The sequence below is a fragment of the Takifugu rubripes genome, chromosome 1, assembly GCF_901000725.2.
Source record: "Takifugu rubripes chromosome 1, fTakRub1.2, whole genome shotgun sequence".
In the NCBI taxonomy this organism is placed as follows: Eukaryota; Metazoa; Chordata; class Actinopteri; order Tetraodontiformes; family Tetraodontidae; genus Takifugu; species Takifugu rubripes.
The window spans coordinates 25,759,824-25,783,060 of NC_042285.1; the positions used below are offsets into that span (position 1 = coordinate 25,759,824).

At 44.7% G+C, this 23,237-nt stretch overlaps 2 protein-coding genes across 5 annotated transcripts; one reads left to right on the plus strand and one right to left on the minus strand.

The window, feature by feature from the left end:
- Window positions 1-1,616: 1,616 nt before the first annotated feature.
- LOC105417631 (uncharacterized) lies at window positions 1,617-6,524 on the plus strand. Its single transcript, XM_029845560.1, has 10 exons — window positions 1,617-1,705; window positions 2,160-2,628; window positions 2,713-2,853; window positions 3,113-3,333; window positions 3,825-3,941; window positions 4,582-4,669; window positions 4,814-5,010; window positions 5,130-5,216; window positions 5,323-5,380; window positions 5,494-6,524. Exons 2-10 carry the CDS (start codon window positions 2,199-2,201, stop codon window positions 5,643-5,645), a joined length of 1,491 nt encoding a protein of 496 aa, XP_029701420.1. The 5' UTR covers window positions 1,617-1,705; window positions 2,160-2,198; the 3' UTR covers window positions 5,646-6,524.
- Window positions 5,812-23,229, minus strand: fer1l6 (fer-1 like family member 6). Of its 4 annotated transcripts, XM_029845539.1 has the most exons (47): window positions 23,159-23,229; window positions 22,086-22,294; window positions 21,288-21,376; window positions 20,963-21,074; window positions 20,829-20,883; window positions 20,575-20,706; window positions 20,431-20,493; window positions 20,233-20,311; window positions 19,860-20,016; window positions 19,568-19,754; window positions 19,381-19,482; window positions 19,193-19,283; window positions 19,014-19,119; window positions 18,710-18,947; window positions 18,436-18,544; window positions 18,050-18,290; window positions 17,801-17,921; window positions 17,601-17,701; window positions 17,344-17,446; window positions 17,035-17,154; window positions 16,788-16,940; window positions 16,527-16,698; window positions 16,278-16,402; window positions 13,411-13,545; window positions 13,181-13,330; window positions 13,002-13,109; window positions 12,764-12,826; window positions 12,506-12,604; window positions 12,141-12,366; window positions 11,876-12,006; window positions 11,659-11,775; window positions 11,530-11,575; window positions 11,196-11,240; window positions 10,177-10,271; window positions 9,865-9,993; window positions 9,643-9,783; window positions 9,364-9,491; window positions 9,127-9,297; window positions 8,848-9,002; window positions 8,357-8,499; window positions 8,044-8,132; window positions 7,877-7,975; window positions 7,647-7,767; window positions 7,403-7,523; window positions 7,171-7,328; window positions 7,004-7,104; window positions 5,812-6,896 (listed from the first exon to the last, which is right to left on the minus strand). In XM_029845539.1, exons 2-47 carry the CDS (start codon window positions 22,118-22,120, stop codon window positions 6,716-6,718), a joined length of 5,643 nt encoding a protein of 1,880 aa, XP_029701399.1. In that variant the 5' UTR covers window positions 22,121-22,294; window positions 23,159-23,229; the 3' UTR covers window positions 5,812-6,715. The 4 variants fall into 4 exon arrangements, with proteins under 4 accessions (XP_029701399.1, XP_011610728.1, XP_011610734.1 ...); XM_011612426.2 differs by lacking the exon at window positions 23,159-23,229 and having other exon boundaries at window positions 22,086-22,383; XM_011612432.2 differs by lacking the exons at window positions 11,196-11,240; window positions 23,159-23,229 and having other exon boundaries at window positions 22,086-22,384.
- Window positions 23,230-23,237: the final 8 nt, after the last annotated feature.

Sequence of the window (23,237 nt, forward strand, 5' to 3'; positions counted from 1 at the left end):
CAATAGTAGATGTCTCTTATATTACACTTCAGACACAAAATGAATAAAAGGAAACATCACAAACGTTTGATAATTAAATGTCTGAGTATTAAGTCTAGTGGTCTGTGAAATCCCCCATAAATACCTATTTCAAATAAATACCTATGTGACTTTTCCTTTTCTGTCCCCCTCCCCTAGCATTTATTTAAATGAAAGCACAGAGGCCATATCGCCAAAACTCAGCGCTCAGCCTTAGACTAGATGTTCAAACCATATTTATATGAACTCAGTTATAATTAAGACTGTCTCTAAGCATTTTAAAGAAAACCAAAGCCTGACCAAGGAGCAAGCAGATTAAGGTGACAAAAATTATTTTTTAACGGGACAAAAGGTTTGAATGACATATCTATTGTAGTATAATTTGGTATTGCTTTGAGAGGACATTAGCAATACAATAACATTGAATACCTGTTGCATCCGCTAGATTTGCTGGAGTGAAAAACACAAATGAAAACAAACAGGGTTCTTGTTAACTTTGAGTTGGAAAGATTACCTACCTTCATTATCTGTATGTCTTCTGTATGTCTTCCAGTCCAGATGGTGGTGGTGTGCATCCAGTCTTATAGGTAAATGAAGAAGAAAAAGGCACACAATATAAGCAATTTGATTAAATGACTGATTTCACTTGGGTTAGTATTCAGTAAACTAGCACATTACATATAACTCCGGGATTCCCACCAGTTAATTTCGAACTTAATTCAGAACTGATCAAGCCTCTTAGATAAGAGGTGAAACATCTTTGAAAAACTAAAGGAAGTGAAGGGCAATTATCTACAGCCACGAGTTCCCTTTGAACTGGATGACTGGGATGACATACAGCCGCAAGAACTGTTCTTGCCTCTTGCCTATTCAACAATATTATTAACATATCAACCTACAATAACCTGCAATGGCAAGCAAGTCAAATTGGAGGAGCTTGGCCGTGATCAGGAACTCACACAGGAACCCAACACAAGGGGGCAGAAGAGAATGCAGATGCAAATTCTGCCCTGTAAAGAAGTGCTGACAAACAGGGACAACCTGCAGCAAAAGTGGGAAACATTAAGTTTAGTCCCCATGCGTTGAATGCAATGATTAGTCTACAATGCAGTTTGTAATTCAGTTTAAATATATGTTTTACTTAATGTGTTGTGTTTTAAGTGGTGAATTTGAATTAACATTGGTTGTGATTTCTTATTATATAGGAGTAATTTAATGGTGGCAATGCTTAATCAGTTATAGTATAATTCCCTAATGCTCATGCCATTTTAAAATTCAATAAATTGTAATATAAATCATTATGGATTTTGTTTTCTATAAAACATGAAATATTATTGTATAATAAAAGTGTTTTTTCTTCAAAACGACTGTTGTGAAACTTTCAAAATTCTCTCTCCCTGCTTCTGAAACTTTTATAAGATTTAATCACACATTTATTTATGTAACATAGCCTATTTAGACATTCTAAATGCACATGTAGTTTAAAGTTTGGCGAAGACACTGTGAAGGAATACTTGGCTCGGGTCAAAATTGCCCCAACCATGTTGTGAAAATATAGCATGTTGTAAACAGTATAGGTAAGGATTTGTGTTTGCGTCACTGTCGCAAAGACAACCGTGCCACTTTACGTTTCAGGAAGGAACATTTGTACTGTAAACAGTCTGCTACAAAAACATAGTCCATCAACGTGAGTTTATTCCTTTATTCGGTCTCAAATGACAAGAGTGTAGACAGAGATGGAATCTATTTAACGAAAATACAAACAATCAATATTAAGCATCCTTTGGACTACTACTACGCTAAAGTTTCACATTAATATGCAGTAGCATTGTAGTAGTTTAGGCGTAAGACTTAGCAATCATAAGTTGGTGAGCCAGCATCTTTTCAGGAAAATCCTGAGCATGTAAATGAAGTGCTATGTATTGTTTTAATAACATTATTTGTTACAAAGCGTAATCTGTCTGATGATGCGTGTTTATCGTTTTGAACGTAGCTGGGATGTAATAGGTAACACTTGTGATATGTATGTTCAATTCCTAGTATTCCTACTCATTTAGATATACGACATATGCGTACGCAAACACCCGCATATAGTGAGCACGAAATCGCTCTTTAAAATTGAGGTTTGTTTGTGTGTGCAGGCTTTACTTTGAGGAAGCGGGGTTAGTTGCCAGGCCACCATGGATGTTAGCATTGCCGTGTCCCTGATTCGTGGCCAGATGGGCGCTGTGGTGGAGCGAGCAGTGAACGGTGCAGTGGAGACAGTCCTGGCTGAGATGCTCAAGGTGGTGGGAGTCAAATTTGAGGAGCTGAAAGCCCAAGTGGCCCTGATGAAGCAGGACGTTGCTTCCTTGCAGAGAGAAAAGGCCCTGAAAGAGAAGGAGAATGACAACATTAGAGCTAAGCTGCGTTACACAGAGCTGAAACTGAAGTACTACAGGCAGGGGGTGGAAGAAGAATTGCAGCAGAGAGCTACTGCTTCTGCTATTGTCCACATAGACCCATCCAACTTTCACAAGGGTAATGCTAGTGTTTGCTCCATTGAGAAGTCTCCTCCATCCACAACTGAGACAAGAAGCTCTGAGGGACATCTGATGAGAAGCATTCAAGGTAAACCATAGTTGATAGTTTGTAAACTCGTGCTTGGAGATCAACAAAAGGGATTCTCACAGCTTCCTGTGTTTCTGCTCACAGAATGCACCCCACCACAGAGAATGAGCAGATGTGCAATTGGACTTCCATGTGACCCAGATGCAGGCATTGCTGGCTCAAATACCTCTGTCTTGTTGCCTGTGACTCCATCAAACGAATCTGTTGATAGCAGTGGCAGTACAGGTAGAGAGCTTTTGTTGTCCCTCTTTCTGGCCATCTCTCCTGATCTTTGTGTTTCTTTGTTTTCAATACTAATGAGCAGAAGCTACTACTTTTAGCACTATCCCCCCAGATAATGTTTGTTTTCAGTGTTCTCAAATTTTGGTGATGAACTGAAAAGGAGGCTTTCACAGATCTAATCTAAATACATATGTAATTTTCATTACCACTGTAACAGTGTGACATATATATTGTCTCATAATGGAAATGTACTGTTGTGCAGTATTATACTCTGGGGAAAAAGAAGACATGTCTCAGAGACAGGATGAAGATCAGGATGGAGATGTACATGAGTGGACTTCCACTTTGCAGTTACATACAGACGTGACCCCTCCTCCAGCTCAACCCTTAGCCATGGATCTGTGGCAGCAACCAGTCACTGCTTCATTGTCACAGGATGGTTCTCCTCACGCTGACAGATCCTCCTGTCCTCCTGCCCCACAGGTGACAGCTTGCCTCATCCCAATATCACTGAGGGTACCTTTTACTTGAACCCTTTGTTTGGGTACCTCACACTCAAAGCAAACTGACACGGTGCTCTAATTTGGTGGTGTGGTGGTTGATGCTCTTTTCTGAAAGCAAGAAGGTTCCAGGTTAGATTCCAGATGTGGGATTGTTGTCATGTAGACGGGAGTTTGCATGTTCTCTCTATAGGTTTACTCTTGGTACTCAGTTTCATCCCCCAATAATGTGCACAATGACTCTAAATGGTTACAAAGTGTGAGTGTGTGTCCTGTGATGGATTACTGACCAGTCTGATGCACCCGGACGTTGCTTGTTTGCTGTCTTTCTAAAGAAAAGTTCAGTTCTCTTGTTAACCAAGTCAAAATATACTGGCAAACCTGAAACCTGAGTGTATCAAGTGATGTACAGTGTTTGAAATTGAATCTATTTGGTTTAAATATTGTAAATGTTTCCCATTGTTTGTTGTCCAGGTGAAGCAAGAAGCAGACGAAGTGATCTGTATCAAACAGGAGCCAGAGGATGAGCAGGAGTTGATGGCCACATTGCTGGACTGTCAGATACAACAGCCTCATCATTCAGAGTCTCAGGTACATTTAGTGGTAAAACACAAATCTGGAGCCTCTTTTTCGCAGCACAGTCGCTAAGCTGAATGACCTCTGTGCTTCTTGGTGGATTGATAATTTGCAATAAAATTGAACATAAAATGCCTGCATTTTGCAGAATAGAAAACAAATAATTGTTGTTGACAGTGTTATATGCATAACATTTGCATGCTTACAAAGTATTTGAAAGTAAAGAGAAAGATGATAAAGCAGACTTAGAAATGTTGGAATCACACTTTTGATATATTGTAAAACAAAACAATTAATGTTAATCATAACATGACACGATTTTAGTTTTTACTAACATGTTAAAAATAAACTTTAATGTGTCAAAGAAAATAACTGTTCAAAAATAAGCACTCAGTGAAAGGGAATATTGCTATTCTTAGTTAAAAGTTCACTTATGTGGTGTTTTAAAACAACACCAAGGGTGTCAACTAATTAAAATATTAAAGAGTTAAAATATCAAGACTGTTCAAAGTGTAATTTTAAACCAGAATCCCTGATAATTGTCTGAACCCAGGTAAAACTATTATCCTTGTGTGGGTGGAATCAAGACTAACGACTTTGCTGTGTATAGACCAGGAATGCCAAAACACCAAATGCTTCGTCTTTAATCCCACAGGCTCAAAGTTCGCTCCCAGTCTGCTCAGAACCTCTAGTGAACCAGAAAATTTCTACTGCCACCTTCAGTGCAGCTAGACCCAGCTCATGTATGTATGTTTGTGAGCGTCGTCAGATGTTACACACATGCTCTGTAAAATTTAAACATGTCACCAATCTGGGAGAGCCAATTACCTCACCTTGCCTTGAAACAGACAACCCCCCCACTAAATCCCTGTCACGTTTGCCCTCAGATGTGATGCCTGAGCCGACATCCGCTCTCATAAAAACGGCCCCCAATATTATGCCTCACCAGGCAGCGCGGCCCTGGACCAATGACCTCACCCTTTATGAAGAGTATAAAATACGCAGAAATGAGCTTCGGCGACGAAACCTCACCAGACGCAGAGAGCTGGAGAAAACACTGCCTCAGCCTCTGCTGGCAGATATGGCAAGTCCAGCATTTGGTGTTGAGATACTGGAGAGCAACATTAGGACTTTTTATTGTATTTTAAAGGAGCAATCTGTTATTTTGTGGATTTAATTTTTTGAAAATGTAACATGTTGAAGGTGCGAGAGCGGCGAGAGAAGACCAGACTGAGGGTGGCCAGATGGCGGGCAAAAAGGAAACTCCAGGCTTGTCTGAACCAAGCTCAGGTTGGTAATGGCTGTGGAATATTTCAATATCTCAATAGCAATATAGGCTTCCTTAGCCCTGCTGGAGTCTAATAAAAAAATAATGAAAATGTTTTCTCACTCCTAGGCTCTAGGTGGTGCTGCAGCACATAATCAAAGTGATTATCAGCCACACAGGATTTCTTGTAAGACAAGTTTTATAAATGTGTGCTATAATTCTTGTGCATAGACTGATAAATAATGTCAGTAATCATGGAATATGATAAAATATGTAGTCACAGTCATCCTATTGTTTCAGCGGCTACTTCAATAATGCAGAGCACAACAGAGTCCAACACTTTCCTGAGCAACTTGACCATAAACAGCAACTCTGCCAGTCTCCCCTTCATGCCCTCCACCTCCTCCTCTTTGCTGTGCAGAGGCACCAACTTGGCTACACATCGGCCGTGACATCATCCTTCTCCTACCTACAAGCCAGCGCGTCACATTTTGCAATGAGGTTTTTGTGTTTAAGGTGTTTACATTCAAAATCAGTGTCCATGTAGAAAGAACAAAGCAGAGGCTGCTTTCTGCATTTTAGAATATCTTTACTCAGCACTGACGACAGACTCAAACACAACGTCCTCAACCATTTAATATGTACACACAAAATAGCAACCTCATTTGGATTAGCTTGTTATATCGTCAGAAGATGAAGACATTTAACATCCTCCAGAATCATATAAACATACCTTAGTTATGGATTAATGTAAATAAGGATGATGCTCAAGGCTTCCAGTATATATTTATTGAATTGTTTAATTCTGTGTTTAATAGTGATGCCACAAAGACAGAGTATAATGTTTTTCAATGAAGTGGTCCCTAAATCTGTATTTGAGATTTTTCCTTACTTGTTTTTTTTTTTTTTTACATCTTTTCCATGATCAAAGTTAAGAAAATAACAGCAGTTGAAACATTAACTATTACTTACTATAGCTTCCTTATAATTAGCACAAATATCAGGGAAGAAGAAAAATGTTAATGATCAGATAAGGTTTCCTATTTTATTGTCTGAATCATGAGGCCGGTGATCAAAATCAAAGCTGGCATTTCACTGTAAGATATACTGTATATATAAATATATATAAATATATATAAAGAGTTCAACAAATGTTTGTTTTTTTTTTAATTGCAAAAAGAATCAAGTCCCCAGATTGAAACCTACATGCAAAATTTTGGGTTTTCTGCTGTACTGATCATGTTACTACAAAGTATGAATGTGTCCTAATGGCTCCAGTTTAAAACGTGTTCTAACTTATGTAAATATATAAATATTGTTTGAATTGAAAATGCATGTCATTGTTTTTTTAGTTTTTTTTTTACTGTGTTTAAATAGAAGAAACAAAGTTAAAGTAAAGGGCTAACATCTGTATGGTCCCATAATCTGAAGCACTACTATCCCCAGCCAGAGGGGGGCCTCACATTTAGGTTGGCCATACTGGATGACTAAAAGTGTACCGTGAGCGTGGCCTGGGTGGGTTTCATCCATTGACAATCCTCTGTGAAATAGCACCGGGCAGTGTGTAGAACAGCAGGGCCAGGAAGAGCATTGTGATGAGCAGGACCAAGGCGATGATGATGTATTTCTTGTAGCTTTGCCACACCAAGTGGAAGAAGCACTTAAATGGATTGACGAACCACGAGAAGGAAGTGTCCGGTCGGCTGGAGGAAAGGAGAGAGTTTCCTTTTTAGGCCAGTTAAGGCCATATATTTGCATAGATGTAAACTCAAACATATCATTTTGCCAAAGAAAACCATCTGGTGCCTACTTTGGTTTTGGCAGCGGCTCTGGCTCCTTGCGGGCTCGACCAACCGGGTATTTCTCTGCCTCCTCGACTGTCACAAGGTGGAACTCCGCCTCCACTTTGCCCTGATGGCGACAGAGAAAGTCAGTCTACGGCCGTTCGTCTGCTGGCCTGTCTGTTGTTGTGCGTACCGTCAGTTCTCCAGACTTGATGAAAGGCCACCAGCCTCGTGTCCTTTTCTGCTGAAAAATGGAGATTTTCTCTGTCCCGTCTGTCAGCATTTCTGCTTTGCACGACTTTGCAGTTTTGGACCCGCGAGGGAAGCCGTGCAGGTCCAACTCCACCGTACCTACAGGCACAGATTTAATCAGTCAAACATGACACACAGAAGTACAAACAGGCTGAAATATGGGAGAAACACACCGAGGAAATCATCAGACGATAGCGTCTCGAAGTCCCAGACCTGAAGACTCAAGATGGCAGGAAGCTTCTGTTCAGTTTTATCCAGAGAGAAAATATTCTCTCTCTTGCTGACCACTACTACCTGAGATGTAGGAATAATTATTTTAGTCTTTATAGTTGCTCTTACTGGCTTGTTTTTAGTCCCGATTCCTTCTTTCTTTTCCAAATTTCACTGTTTTCTTCTAGGAGTGATCATTTTACCTACTTTCTCAGCAGGCATGTAGTGGAAGGGGAACACAAATCTCCAGTTGAAGTTCCCTTCTCCGGTCAGGGAGTTGTAGTGGACATCTGTCTCCTGTCGGTCATCTTCTAAACCCTTCAACCAGCTGTGCGTGCGTTTAGGAGAAGATTTGAGTCTTGGCATGGCAGAAACCTATCCAGCAGATTTGTTCACGGCACCAGTGTAAAAAGGCTAATTAAAGTGTCTAAACGTACCCCTTGACATAGATGTCACTGGACTTTTGGCCTGTTAGGAAGTTGCTGTCCTCCAGAATCACATCTTCAGTGTTCCAGATGGTAACACGCAGCTCATACCTGAACATGCACATTGACGAGTTAGTGGGTTGATTTTTCTGGTTAAACTGGACAAAGAGACGTCTCACCCCTTTGGTTTGCGAGGGGAGATGTCGACTGAGGGTCCTGGATGTGGCAAGTCCATGGGAAATATGTCAACCCACATCTGGACCTGCCCCTGCACACACACACACACACACACACACACACACACACACACACACACACACACACACACACACACACACACACACACACACACACACACACACCAGTTTCTAAGTGTTTCATGTTTTGACCATGTCGCTGGGCTGCTAACTAAGGAACTTTCCATAAGCCAAGATCTCTTGACGTGGATGTAAATTAAGTTGGAATATTCTCACGTTTTACTGAACAAAGTACCTGGTCCATGCCGGGTCGGGCCTTGCTGAGAAGAGTCCTGGTCTCAATATGTTCTGGTACCAATTTGCATCCCACTACTGGAATTTCAGACCAGCGGTGAAGGATCTTCAAAGCCAGATGCTCATAGGACTCTACTGGCTCGTCTGAAATACACAAGGTAATCATTACCATCACACACACACACACACGTACACACGTACACACCCGCGCGCACAGTTGAAATTCTAATCGGATATTAATCAGTCTTTAAATCAACCGAAGCTAAAGTGAATAGCACATTTTCTTGCTCCAGTTCCTTGCAGAACAAACACAACCCCGTGTTAATGATCATAATTGATCGTCCTTCCAAAATCCTCCAGTCTTGATCAATCTACGGTACCTGCGTAGCTCCTCTTGCATACCTGCTGCCTACAGTCATGCTGCAGTGTAACCTCCCACTACAGTTGTGTATTTGACAGAACAGACCCAGATGCTGCCTGGAGAATGTGTACCTTCATTCATGAAGAGCGTCTTGCCGGTGAAAACCTTATTGGCCACAGTGATGCGTCCAGGACTGAATCGAGGCTCGTCCAGGCCGTTGTCTTTGCACAGTTTTGTCAGAAGCTCTGTTGGCTTCAGACAGTCTCTCCAGGCATTATAACCATCACTGACAGACAGAGAAGGGTAAAGCTCAAAAGATCTTATTCTAACTCATTTTGGGCAGTTATGAAATGATACGGTTAAGTCCACGACCTGGCCAATCAGAGCTGGGAACAGCTGCCGGGACTTACATGCTGTACTCTGTCGGGATTCCACAGGTGGCTCTGTGTCGACTGTAGAATCGGTTCTCCAGGTCAATGCGTGTCTCTCCGATCAGATCGTCCCCTCCCACCATGTCGTAGTCATAGATCAGCACAGTCAGCAGAGACTCCTGAGGAAACTTTGCATGCATCTCAAAGGATCTGAAAGGAGAAACCGAATGAGAATGATGCCAGGTTTGAAAAAGTGTAATGAGAACTGTGTTTTACCTCCCAAAGACAGGATTCAGCTGTTTAGGGATGTAATTATCTCTGTCTTTGATTTCGTTCTTGCCAAGCCGAAGAACAACGTAAGGGTCCGCTTTCCCATCCGGGTCGGCCGGGTGCAGGTTCGATGCCTGCAGAAGGAGAACAGAATGCTTCATCTCACCTCTTCCTGCCCAAATGTAATAGTTTAAATATCCAGATGTAAAAAATGACACAGAGAAAGAGTTTAAAACATCCATTAACATACAGTACTTCTTCAAAAGATTTGAAACGAGGACGCACCGAGACGACGTAGACCCGTATCAGAACTTGGACTGAGTTGTTGGACGGGATGCCTCTGCTGACCCTAAAGAGGCCCGTATCAGCACCGTCGTCCCAATCGTCTTTCTCGTCCTCTGTCAGTTTGTACAGGCAGAATCTTCCCTGCGCGTGGACGTAGTGGGTGAGACCAACATACCGCCTCAGCGGACGTCAGCAGGCGCACAGGAGAACGAACCCGCTTACCTTAAATTTTCCAACAAACCTCTCGTCCCCGGTCCCGTCTTCTTCACTGGCTTTCCCTCGGAACAGCTCATACGTCTTCACCCAATCGTCAAAGTGTCCAAACTCACCTTCCAGTTCCTTGTTATACAGCTGTGGAGAGACAGCATTACTCCACAGAACACCTCCCTTCATGATAGATTACAGCACGTACAATATAATATATAAGCTGTCACTGTCATTTAAGAGCTTTATTTTTTTTTATTTTTAGCTTCAACTGGATTTTTCTTCTCCAACATTTCAATCGAAAATTTGTTTTAGCATTTTGAGCCTTACCTTCAGCGTGGCTAACTTAATAGGCAGAACAATGTTTGCCTCCTGAGTGTCTTTATCTTTCTGCTTTTTCTTCTTGTCCCCATCTGTGGAGCTCACTGGTGATACAAACGGGACACATTTCCAGCGGTGAACAAAGCTTTAACAGTGTGGATGGAGGTGAGAGAAACTTCCAGTTTGAAGAAGCAGCTCACCCAGAACCAGATTTTCAGTCACCATCTACTCACCCAGTGGAAAAGAATGTTGACTGCATTTTGGAATCTTTTTCCAGGAAAACATTGTATACGTCAATTTACAAAGCGCCCAAATGACAAAATTATTTTGCTTTTAAAGTCTGCAAACCGTCGACCACTGCTTTAGTTCAGTAAGCTGATATCAACTGAAATTTCACACCTGGACTCCAATGAGCTGCCTTTGAGTTGCTCTCATCTTTTACAGGAAGAACACAAGAAAATGTGAGGAATCTGCCCACATTCATGCCCACCTCCACTAAGAATGTCTCAACTACACAGAGAAGCACAAATGGAGGGCGACAGTTGTTGCTACATGGAAGAAGATAGAGTCAGCACCACACCTCCAGGCCATCAGGTTACCCTCAGAACTGACAGCAGAGCTACATCACATAAATCATCTATACGTTAGATTTTTGCCAGCCACATATTGTATACACTAAATGTTAATACTAGTTAAGGTATTTGCATCTTAGAACTTTCAGAACCATGGAAACAGTTTAGATTGGCTGCATATCGCTGATGGCAAATATTCGATTGCACAATATTGCCTCACTGGATCCCAATCTAGTGGCTGTGGAGGCCGTTTGATGACAATCTGCTCTATGCTCTTCTTTAGGGAGCTAATTTCAGATGATATGAGCTTTGCAGTCGTTGCTAAGCAGCTGAAAAAGGTGGACCCGATGCAGCGGCCAGTCTGCTAGCAAGTCTCAACATTTTCCCCAGAAAAACACACCGAAGCTCAGAATTTGTCTCCTAAAAACACAACACAAGTTAACAGCGTGTTCTTACCCATTGAGTCTATTCCATCGCTGAGCAAGTTCTGGAACGTCAAAGCTGCAATGCACAGTTTGTGTGTGTGTGTGCATGTGTGTGTGTGGGAAGCGGGGGGTCAGTGGAAACAGTCATAAAGTAACCTTTTCTGACACCACTTTACATATTCGATCCACAAACCCTCTAACTCTGAATAATGTTTGTTTGTTTTGTCGCTGAGAGCACAAGATGAGCCGAGTCAGGCCAGTAGGAACGTTTACGCAACCTTTATATGAAAATAACTGCAAATAATGTTGTGGATACCAAAGCAGTTCTATAGAATTACACTGTAAAAACTGTGGGAGGATCTCACCTTTCTCAAAGACGTGAGAAAACGCAGCGCTGTCTTTCTGTCTGGCCTGTAACAAAAAACACCAAATCCACGTTTTCAATTTGTTTAATTTTGCAAACATTTTAGTCATAATTCAGCGACAGCACCTACCTCTTTCTGTACAGATGCGTAGTATTTGGACCACCAGTCGATGACACACTCTGCTGATTCATCGGCGATCGTTCGCCTCCTTCGCTTCGTGGAGCGGCGGCTGCTTTTTTTTCTTAACTGGAAGAAAACAAAAAGAAGCAAAACAATTTAACATTAACTGTTCTATAAACACATGCGCTCTACTAGTAGTCCACTTCAATTTTGGGGTTTGGCCCACTTTTTCCTTTCTAGACGCCGACTTGGGGCTTGGCGAGGTTGGAGGTGGGGGGTCGTGTTCAACGGTGATGAGGCAATCCTGGCTTGTTACAGTTCCTGTCCCAGTGGTCTCTCGTGGGACCTGGGTTGATCCTGTTGTTTAGAGCACAAGCTTGGGTCAATTAACACCGAGTCCACAGGACTACAAGGTCAACCAGTCCCAACTTTAGAGTTTACTCCAAAATGGATGATGAAAGCCACACACATACAGGCACCACACATATTACCCTCAGTGCTCGGGGGCTCTGTGACCGGGCTGGGTTCAGGTATGTCTGTCTCCTTGGGAGGTGGGTGCACCTGGATCGGGGCAGGTGGGGGTGGAGGAGGCGTGTACTTGAAGGTCTTGAGGTTGTTTATAACGTGGTTTCCAACCAACGTGCTGCGGCCGAATGCTCGCCAGTCAACGACGGTGATGGTGAGCGGAGGGTGGAGGTGCTCGTTTTCTGGCAACTCCTGAAGGACAACAGACTGGCAATGAAACACTGAGGAATTATTTTGAAAAAAGCAAATTTCCAAAGCAAGAACGTTGACATAAAGCAACATTGATACCACAGAGTATTTCCTCAATCGTGATATCCACCCAGTATCTTACCAGCTCAATGGAATCAACCAGCACCGGGAAGTTTGGGTTGGACTTGTACTTCTGGATGACGGAGGAACGTAGCGTTTTACCAGCACACTCTACAAACACCTGCAGAACAAAGGACAGATTGGAACAACCCCACAACACTTTTGAGCTTTGATTATCTTTCCCTCTATGCAGCATTTTAAAGTCTTGGTTGTTTCATCCGTCTGGTTGCTCTTTTCGGTGATAAATTCTCTGATTCAGAAAACACTTGAAAGATTGTACCTGTGGTCGATCAACAGACAGAAGCTGAACCTTCTTTAGCTCTCTCAGTCCCCAGAAGAGCACCTGATAAACACACACATTTGTTAGAGTTGTTTGAGGATAGCTGTTGTTTTGTTATATTAAGGGGAAAATGCACTAGATCTCTGCTTAGTGTGTTGCCTGAGTGTGATGCTATTGCCATACATGCTTTTTATAATGTACAATAACTTTCTCATAATTCATAAAGAAGCAACCATACCTCCAATCTGTAGGTGCTGAGTACAGGCCTGATGATGGCAGGAACTGTGTAGATGTCTCCTTCCGCTTCCTCTAATTCAGGTAGCTGTGACTGTCCAGAATCTGGGATCTGTAAGGACACATGTGTAAGTTCCTCCTTCCACATTTTGCTCCGTTCTCAACTAAATGAAGGTGTTTGACCTTTAACAGTTCAAAGGCAGCAAGCAGGTCCCCTCCTGATTGGCTGCCACAGTGCAGAGGGCTGTACTGCAGAGTTGGAGGTGTGTATGGGTCAGAGGACAAGCAGACCACAGGCTCGGCAACTGTGGATCCCAAATACTCCGCCTTGCCCTAAAGCAGGCATCAGGTTGGCACATGTTTCCTCCAGAGTCTCGGTGTAATAATATTTGCTTAATCAACACTTTACTTACCAGCGCATCATCATCATATACCTCGATGACCATGCGTGGTGGCTCCTCCTGGATGTACTGCAGATCTCCACTCAGCAGCAGGGGGGTCATTAGCAAACTCTGGTTCCACGTCGGACTCAGCGTCTGACTGATCACCTGACAGCATAGACACACACTCACACTGAGTCACTCACATTGTTCTGTTAATTAATGTCAATAAACGCGGACGCGGACGTGCGCGAGGCTCAGCGCACGCTCGCGGACTGTATTCAACAAGTGGAGCGGACCCATCCCGACGCTCTGGTTATCGTGCTTGGTGACTTTAATCAGAGCAACCTGAGATACGAGCTACCCAGGTACAAACAGTTTATCAAATGCCCCACCAGAGCAGAGAACACGCTGGATCACTGTTACACCACAGTGAAGGACGCGTATCGGGCCGTCCCCCGTGCTGCCCTAGGACTGTCTGATCACGTGATGGTCCACCTGATCCCCACATACAGACAGAAACTCAAACTAACAAAGCCATCCCTGAGCACCACAAAGAGATGGACCAGTGAGGCTGTGGAGGAGCTGCGCACGTGCTTGGACACAACTGACTGGGACATGTTTAAAGGGGCCACACATGATCTGGATGAGTACACGGACACTGTGACCTCATATATCCACTTTTGTGAGGAGCGCATTCTACCAACGCGCACTAGGGTGAGTTACTCCAATGACAAGCCCTGGTTCACACCGAGACTCAGACAGATCAGGAAAGAAAAGGAAGCAGCGCTGAAAAGTGGAGACAGAGACTGCTACAGAGAGGCCAAATACCGGTTTAGCAAGGAACTGAGGAGAGCTAAATCTGTGTATTCGGAGAAACTTCAGCAGCAGTTTACTGCTAACGACTCTGCTTCTGTGTGGAGAGGCCTGAGGCAGATCACCGACTACAGGCCTCAGGCTTCAAAGGGTCAGGACGACAAAGCCCTTTGTCAGAGCCTGTCCCTCCACTATGCCCGCTTTGACACCTCGTCAACCATGCCCAACACCTCCCCTCCCCCCAGTGTCACTGCCCCCATGGACCTTACTCCATCAAAGGCAGTCCCCTCCTCCTCCCCCCCTCCACTCACCATCAGTCCCCCCCCCCATCACTTACCACCAGTTCCCCCCTCCTCCCCCCCTTCATTCACCATCAGTGAGCAGGATGTGCGCAGGCAGTTCGCCAGGCTGAACCTGCGCAAGGCCCCTGGCCCGGACGGCGTGTCTCCCTCCACCCTGAGGCACTGCGCAGAGGAGCTGACTCCTGTCTTCACAGACATCTTCAACTCCTCCCTGGAGTCGTGCCAGGTGCCAGCCTGCCTCAAAACCTCAACCATCGTCCCTGTCCCCAAGAAGCCACGGATCACTGGGCTTAACGACTACAGACCTGTGGCGCTCACCTCTGTAGTCATGAAGTCCTTAGAGCGCCTGATCCTGCCACACCTCAAGTCCATCACCACCCCCCTCCTGGATCCACTGCAGTTCGCCTACAGAGCCAACAGATCTGTGGACGACGCGGTCAACCTGGCCCTTCACTCCACCCTGCAGCATCTGGACTCCCCGGGAACCTACGCGAGGATCCTGTTCGTGGACTTCAGCTCTGCGTTCAACACCATCCGCCCCGCTCTGCTACAGGACAAGCTGTCCCAGCTTAGTGTGCCTGACTCCCTCTGCAGGTGGATCACTCACTTCCTGACGGATCGGAGGCAGTATGTGCGGCTGGGGAAGACTGTCTCCGACTCCGTCACCATCAGCACCGGATCACCCCAGGGCTGTGTACTTTCCCCCCTCCTCTTCTCCCTGTACACAAACTGCTGCACCTCAAGCCACCAGTCTGTCAAACTGATCAAGTTTGCGGATGACACCACCCTCATCGGTCTCATCTCCAATGGCGATGAGACTGCCTACAGGAGGGAGGTGGCTCGTCTGGTGTCCTGGTGCGGACACAACAACCTGCAGCTGAACGCTCAGAAGACAGTGGAGATGATTGTGGACTTCAGGAAAGTTACAGCCCCTTTGCCCCCCCTTGCCCTTATGGACTCCCCCGTCACCATCACGGACTCCTTCCGCTTCCTGGGCACCACCATCACCCGGGACCTTAAGTGGGAGCCAACCATCAGCTCCCTCATCAAGAAGGCCCAGCAAAGGATGTTCTTCCTACGGAAGCTGAGGAAGCTCAATCTGCCTCCCAGGATGTTGGCGCAGTTTTATACGGCCATCATCGAGTCCATCCTCACCTCCTCCATCACCGTGTGGTTCGCTGGTGCCACCGTCAGGGACAGACTGAGGCTGCAGCGCGTCGTGCGCGCTGCCGAGAAGGTGATCGGCTGCAGGCTCCCATCCATCCAGGACCTGTATATCTCCAGGACCCGGAGGTGTGCAGGTCGGATCACGGCCGACCCTTCCCACCCTGGTCACGGACTGTTTTCCCCCCTCCCCTCAGGCAGGAGACTACGGTCCATTCGGACCAGAACCTCCCGCTACACTAACAGCTTCTTCCCCTCTGCCATCAGGCTGCTGAACACCAAGTGACTTATCACTTAAGCACCATGTACAGCAGCCAGCCGGACTCATAAACAATACACTACTCCTCATGGACCTGCACTATTTCTCACCACTCACTATTTATGTAAATACTGTATATAAGTCTTATTTTATTTTATTTATCTTATTCTAGTGTGGTGTTGATGTCTAATGTTATGTTGAATGTCGCAGCGGCACACCACGACAAATTCCTAGTTTGTGTAATACTGTGTATTACATGAACAATGGCAATAAACCTTCTTCTGATTCTGATTCTAAAGCGTTGATTTACAGCTTCAGATATCGGCGAAGGTGGCTTTTAGGAGTTTGGATGCACGTACGTTGGTTGTTTGGCTGTGGGACATGAAGGTCACTCGTGCAAAAGGGTCAGACAGGCCGGTGTTGTCGGCAGCGATCAGACCTCGAGCCTGATACATGTGACACCTCAGCTGGAAGGAATGTTGCGCTAAAGACGACAACCAGACAAGTTTATTTCCCATCTCTGTCAAAGCATCAGATTCACACACACTGCTGAATTTTCTGTGATAAAGCATCCAGTTATTACAGGAGTCCAGCAGTGTCTGCCTCACCTGCATTGAGCAGACAGTTTGGAGGGTTGCTGGGGCTGCTGTTGTCTTTATTGGGAGTGAATCCTGCAGGTAGGTCGTCCAGCATGTGGATGGAATCGGAAATCTTTCCAAACCACAAAAACACATCCAGCTTTGCTTGGGCAGACAAACCTGCACCCCTCTTCCCTGGTGGCTGCACATGTATACAGGAGGGTTTTTCAATTTTCTCTATCGGCCATCTCAGCTGTTAAAGGTCTCTAAGATCGCTGGATGAGATTTCACCTTTAGGAAAAGTGTTATTATCTTGCCACAGTGGATTCCTCTGGCCTCCTGCGTGCTGGAGTACAATAGGTCCCTCGCTTGAACCCGAGCATATGCAACACGCTTGTTGTTGCTGAGCAACCACACAAAGATGTCTGGTGTCGTGTGCTGTGGCTGCAAGTAAAGAGTGTAAAGAGTAAATATCAGGTATGCAGTGATGTAAAACACACAGGTCCAACGGTGAAGACAGCCGTGCTGACTCCCGCACCTCGACCACGAGAAAGCGAAGTTTATGTGTGAGTTTTGTCACATCTTGCAGCATCTCCTTCACCCCGCCAGCTTTTCTTCTCCTCTCCCACAAAGCCCGGACCTCTTCAATAATACTGTCCTGCAACACACACACACACGCACACACACGCACACGCACACACACACACACACACACACACACACACACACACACACACACACACACACACACACACACACACACACAGACTTGTTGTTGGTGTAAGACAGTTGATAGAATAGTTTCAGATGGGCGTGGCGAGATTGCGTGCATCTCAGGCTTATTCACCAGTTCCTGTTTGCACATAGTGAGACGCTTCTTGTCCAGTTGTGTCAGATAGGTTGACTTTAGCTCCGCCTTCAATTTGGCATCGGCTGCTGTTATATAACTCCTGAAAGACAAACAGCCTCTTAATGTTTTGATAGTTTTACATCTAGCCTCCTAATGAAGCCGTTGAACTCTTCACTCTCTTCCTGACATGTTACAGTGGAACCTTCACTAACTCTGTCATCTTTATGTGTCTACAGTTACAATAATTTAAAAACCTTGCATCCATATGGAGGTCTTTCAGGACCATTTTTAGCCTAGATGCTGCCCCCGGGTCCGACTTCTTGTGCAGCTCAGTTACAGTAGCAACACCCTCCTCCTGAAAGAGAATCGATCTTTTAACAGGATGAATGTTGAGAGACAAACGGCGTTCCTGGAAGACTGATGTCTCTGACTGTGCGCTTGCGTGAGAACATACAAACAGACGAGCTATGTTGTCCAGCATGTTGGAGTTGTACATTCTGTAGGTTCTGTCCTCCCATTGGCTCATTACATGTATACATGGTTTCTGCTTCTCCAGGGGGAGGTACATGTAGTACCTAGAAATACACACAAATACAGAATAATGTTGCTCAGATTTGACCTAATCTGTTCTTGATTATTAGATAAAACTCATTCCCTCTAAATAAGGTGGTAAACATCTGATCAAGCAGCAACGTGACTCAACCTGTTCCCTTCGACGATGTTGGGTTTCAGTGGCTGTGTGGTGGACCTGGAGGTCGCGGTGGTTTCCTGGGCGTCTCTAGGTAGGAGAGGGGATGTGGGGCCAGTGCTCAGGGGGGAGGGGGAGCTGTACAATTTGCTTCTGCTCTCTAGGCTGCCCGCCATCATTTTTCTGCTCCGGATAGCAGGACTACTGGAGCCGGAGCTGGTCTGGGCCGCGGGTTCAAAAATATCCCCATAGGTTCCTGAGGGAGGAATCAAGGGAGAAACATCTGTAGGTTGGAAACACGCTGCTGGAACACCGTGATTGTTACTGAGGCCTTCTCTTACTTTACAGGGTAAAGCTACTAAAATTAAAGAAAGACTGAAAAGTGAGAGCCTAGATCTCACCCAGGGAGAACTCAAAGGAGATGGGCTTGTCTCCAATTTTTCTGTCAATCATGGTGGCTTCAAAAAGTGCCCCAAAAAGCACAAACTCCTCGATCTTGTCAGGATTCACCTGGATACATTCAGATTTCCTTTTTCAGACATATCAAGATGCAAAAAGGACTTTCATCCCGGTCAAATCAACCAGCACACTCTGTGTTTATCAGCTGATGGATCAAAACTTTGCAGCTTCCGTGTTCTATTGTGAGGAACTCTTTTGAAGGAAGCCTGTTCCTACCGCTGGGGGAGCTTCTACTGGCATGACCTCTGCTGCTGCAGCTTGTCCTTTATCAGCATCAACGCCTCCTCCTGCTGCTGGGCCTTGTGCCCCTCCCCCCGCAGCGGCCTTGCCATCCTTCCCTCCAGGTTTTCCTTGTTTGGGATCCTTTGTTGGCTTGACCATTTTCAGAAGTTTGGACTCTGAACCCATTCCTCCTGAGAGGATCTCCACTGCCAGCTCCAGGTAGATCCGACCCCTGGAAAAGTTGCTGGCTCGTTCTCGAGGTTTCAGAAAAATATTTTTATGATGTCTCTTAATTTACCTGTAGGACACACCCTCTCCAATGCCCCCTGGACTATCACCTAAGGAAAAGTTCCGGGCGGCGCCATAGAGGTTAATCCAGGCTGGACCGAATGTTGGTAAAAACCCTATAAAAAAGACAATCACACCAATGAGGAGTTCCCTGATAACAGACTTTATTGATTGGGAATTCTGTCTCACCTCTATCACCATCTTGTTCATTGGAGATGCGTTTCAGGTCCAGGTAATGGATCCCAATGGCAACATCATTCATGCTTCCTTCATCCCAGACCTGTGACAAGAGCCAGCTCATAAATTCTCGCTAAGAACTAGGAATGTGTTGTATGCAAAGTATTTCCGGTAAAATCGATGTAAATTGATGTTCAGACCTGGATTTTCAGTCTGTGGCACAGCGGGGGAAACATCTCTATGAAGACTATTTGCTCATTCCAAACTGGGTCGGCGGTGGATTTCTGGGTGGATGTTCGACCCTTGAGAGGAACAATTCAAACATGACCCATGACATAATGCTCAACATTCTTTTGCCGACACCTGGTCCGTGGCTCTGGTACCCACCACTTGTTTGAAGAAGCTGACCTCCACATATGGGTCTATAAGTGCTGTGTTGTCTCCTATGAATGCCTTTGTGACATTGGCCATGATGCTGGAGTTGTTGCGTGGGAGACCTTCAGCTCGATACACCTTCACACAGAAACGAGCCCAGGGGCGCTCGGATGGGAACCCTTCTGGGACCAGCAGGTTCCTGAGACAGAAGTCCATGAACGCATCAGAACATGATTTGTTAATCAAGCAAAAATAGCAAACCGTTAACATCTTAAGGTTACGTAAAATACAGACAGTATCGTACTTGTCTATCTGCTCCTCGGCATCACTTGCTTTTGGTCCTGGCTGTATTGTTTCACCCTTCGCAGAGATGCTGATATCACATTTGACATAACCTTTGAAGCCAGTGCTAATGTCACCAGGAATGCTCAGCATCGCCCATTTATTGATGAACTGGTGACCTACAGTAGACGAGCAAGAGAGAGTAGAAACACGAGAGAGACCAATTACTGTGCCCAGTTTATCTTGGCATCGCTATCCTCATTGGAATTAGAGTCCTGTTATCAGCGTTTCTTTTGTCTTAATAAACACACCAAGGTGGAAACACCTGAGTTTTGCTGCTTCTATAACAGACCTGACCACGGCAATCTGTTCATGCAGCCACAGGGTTGCTTTACCTGGCTCTTTGTAGACTGTCCACACGTCCAACTTAAATGACCCCACACAGACACTGCGTAGCATTTTAGTGTGCATGACCTGATAAAAGAAATGTAGGCATGAGATAAAATATCTGATAGCAGCGTTCCAGGACACTGATCTGATTATAGGACAGCACACGTGAGAATTTGGCATCTTTTAAAAAAAATTCTACTCACCGTCAGCTTGATGATTTTGTCGAAAAAGATCTCTTTGTGAGCAAAGAAGTCAAACACAAAATACTGACGGGCACAAAAGAGAAGGAGGGGCAGATGAAGCGCCATTGAATGGACCAAGATGGATTGTGAGTTCCCACAGTTTACCTCATTGTAAAAAGGAGCGTTGGTCCCTTCTTTGACCGAAGTTTGTTTCTTCTCATCTCCGATCTCAATCACCACGCTGGGGTCGATGTTTTCCCCAACCAGCTGCCTGGCTTCTGTGATGTTAATGGCAATCTTGAATAAAGTTAGGAGACATTCACAGTTAATTTTTCTAATGAACCCTGATTTTAGGCATATTGTCCCTTGTTGTGCTCCCTTTCTGAAGGGAAGAGGTTTCAAAGCTTGTGTATGTTCACCTGAAAGCTCTGAGGTTTCGCTTCGATGTCTTGGATGCAGGTCTTCAGCTTGGACCTGTGAAGGTTTCATAATATGTGTCAGTTCTGCATTGCGCCCGACGCTGACCCCAACGTGATTGGTGAGGAATTAACACCTCTTGTTGTTCGGAATGACTCTTGTCAAGACCTCAGAGACTCCCGGTTGATCTTCGGGGGTTTCTTCATCCAGCAGCGGAGACCCTTCCGGTGGCGCCGCAACCTCACTGTCTACATAAAAACAGATATAAAGGGAGCAGGAAGATCTAAGATGAGCTCAGGCCTGATGGCCACTAGAATCTCTCGCTGTGTAAACCAGCATTCATCAAGCGACTGTTTGACAAGGGCTGCGATACCACAAGCAAATGACTCTATTGTCCACAGTGTACACGGGACCCAAGATGGTGAGCTTGTGCGTGGGTGTGTTTATTTTTCAGGCCTTACCCAGAGCTCCTTTATTTGCCAAGACCAGGTCGGCACCGTCTTTCTTTTTCTTCTTCTTCACTTTCAGACCAAACATCATCTTGGCCTTTCTGCAGACAGACGTGCAGGATCAGTGCTGTTTTCACAGCGGACGGCAGGAACTATTCAGGCATAAAATCAACTAACAGCTGCCAAATATATTCGAAGCCTGCGATAGTTTATGACCACGATTAGACTGCAATGGAGCAAAACTGTGTAAAACTCTAAGAGCAAAAACTGTCCATAGACTTGAGACAATGGACTATTGCAGGAAATTACATCGATGGTTAATCTAGACAGTGCTAATTAACTTATTAACTGGAACATTAAAAGCAGCCATGCATCAAAACACCTTGTTTTAAAAATGGCTTAATGAGAATATGGAAATAGAATATAGTATAAATTTAGTCAGTGGGATTAGCCTAAACTGTAAATAGTTTGGTATATCAGATATTCTCATCCACATCCGAAGGTCTCAGAGCAAAGGATGCCTCTAAATAAATAAATAAAGTCCTTAATTCCATCCAGCAGTGTCGCGTGAGCACAAACCCAGTGGATACCTGTATCTTAATCTGCAAAGATATGACAGCAGGAAATGACCAAATATGTTTCATTTTGGGCATAAGAGGAAAACTATGAATAATTAATGCTGACGGTCATCTTCACATGACTAGGATACCTCAGTGAGAGGCAACAACTGGGCTCTGGTTGCACGATAAATTCAAGCTTCTCTTAAACTCTTAAAATAACTTCTGAAATAGCACTGGGAGAGCCGCTCACCGTTCCTTGGTTACAGGACTCTCTGAGCCGTCCATGCTGACCTAATGCCAACCGCTGCTACAGCACGCCGCTCTTTCAGTAAGCCTGGGGGTCAACGCCTGGATGAGGAGCTGTGCAGATTCCTCCTCTCAGCTCAGGAGAAGAACCGCTCTCCTCTGCATCTTTATCTTTACCAGAGGTTTCTGTACCACTTGGCGTGACTTTAATGTCTGAATGAACACATCCGTGAACATAAAATAAACTTCTGCTGATCCACACCTGTGTTTGCTCTGTTTGTTCTTGTCCCCAGATAAACCTAATAGAGAAACTCAATATTATTGCTAGACCAATAATATTTGGCACGGTAAGCCAAACTAAACAGCGTGACAGCATGTGACAGCTGGCTGCTGCTAAACACCTAATTCACTGACATTATTTATTTTGTGTCGTTGTGAGCTTTCTAAACGCACAATTACTCCTGATTCTAGTGGTTCTGATGCTAGTTAGTGCAGCTGTCATTAATCACATTCATATCCCCCCTCTACATCCAATAATGATGGTGTTTTAACCAACTTTAACTCCTGTGTTAGTAAATTACAAACCTCCAAAACTTTTGTTTTTTCCATGATACACAGTCATGCTGAAGGCAAAACTTTGATCTCTCTAACAAGGATGCTCATTATTCAGGCATATAAAAGAAAATATCAACAGAAAAATCAGTTATTGATTAGCTGTTAGGTAAAAAAGGAACTGCGACTCTTGTTTCTGCAGCCCTGCTAAAAGCTCAAAAGAATTACACTGAAAAAAGCCACTCGGGTTTTTGGTCAAAGTTTAAATCCTCAAAGAACCACAGGGAATCTTTAATACTGCCATGAGTCCAGTAACTAAACAGTACCATCAGAATTTGAGCAGCAAATTGATTTTAATCATTGAATGTAAAAAAAAAAAAAGTGGGTAAATTCAACTATTCTTTGTACTTTTCTCATTATATTTTCATCTGGTTGAGAACCTGTGTGTCCACATATAGGGTGCAAACGTTGAATGTGGGTTTGGATTGAGAAGTGCCCTCCCTGCGGTCGTCACGTGTGCTGTACCTCTGTTTTGGTTCCATCCCTGTGCTCAGGAGTCGGCGTCCAACATCAGCTCCAGCAGTCACACACGCATCGCTGCCTC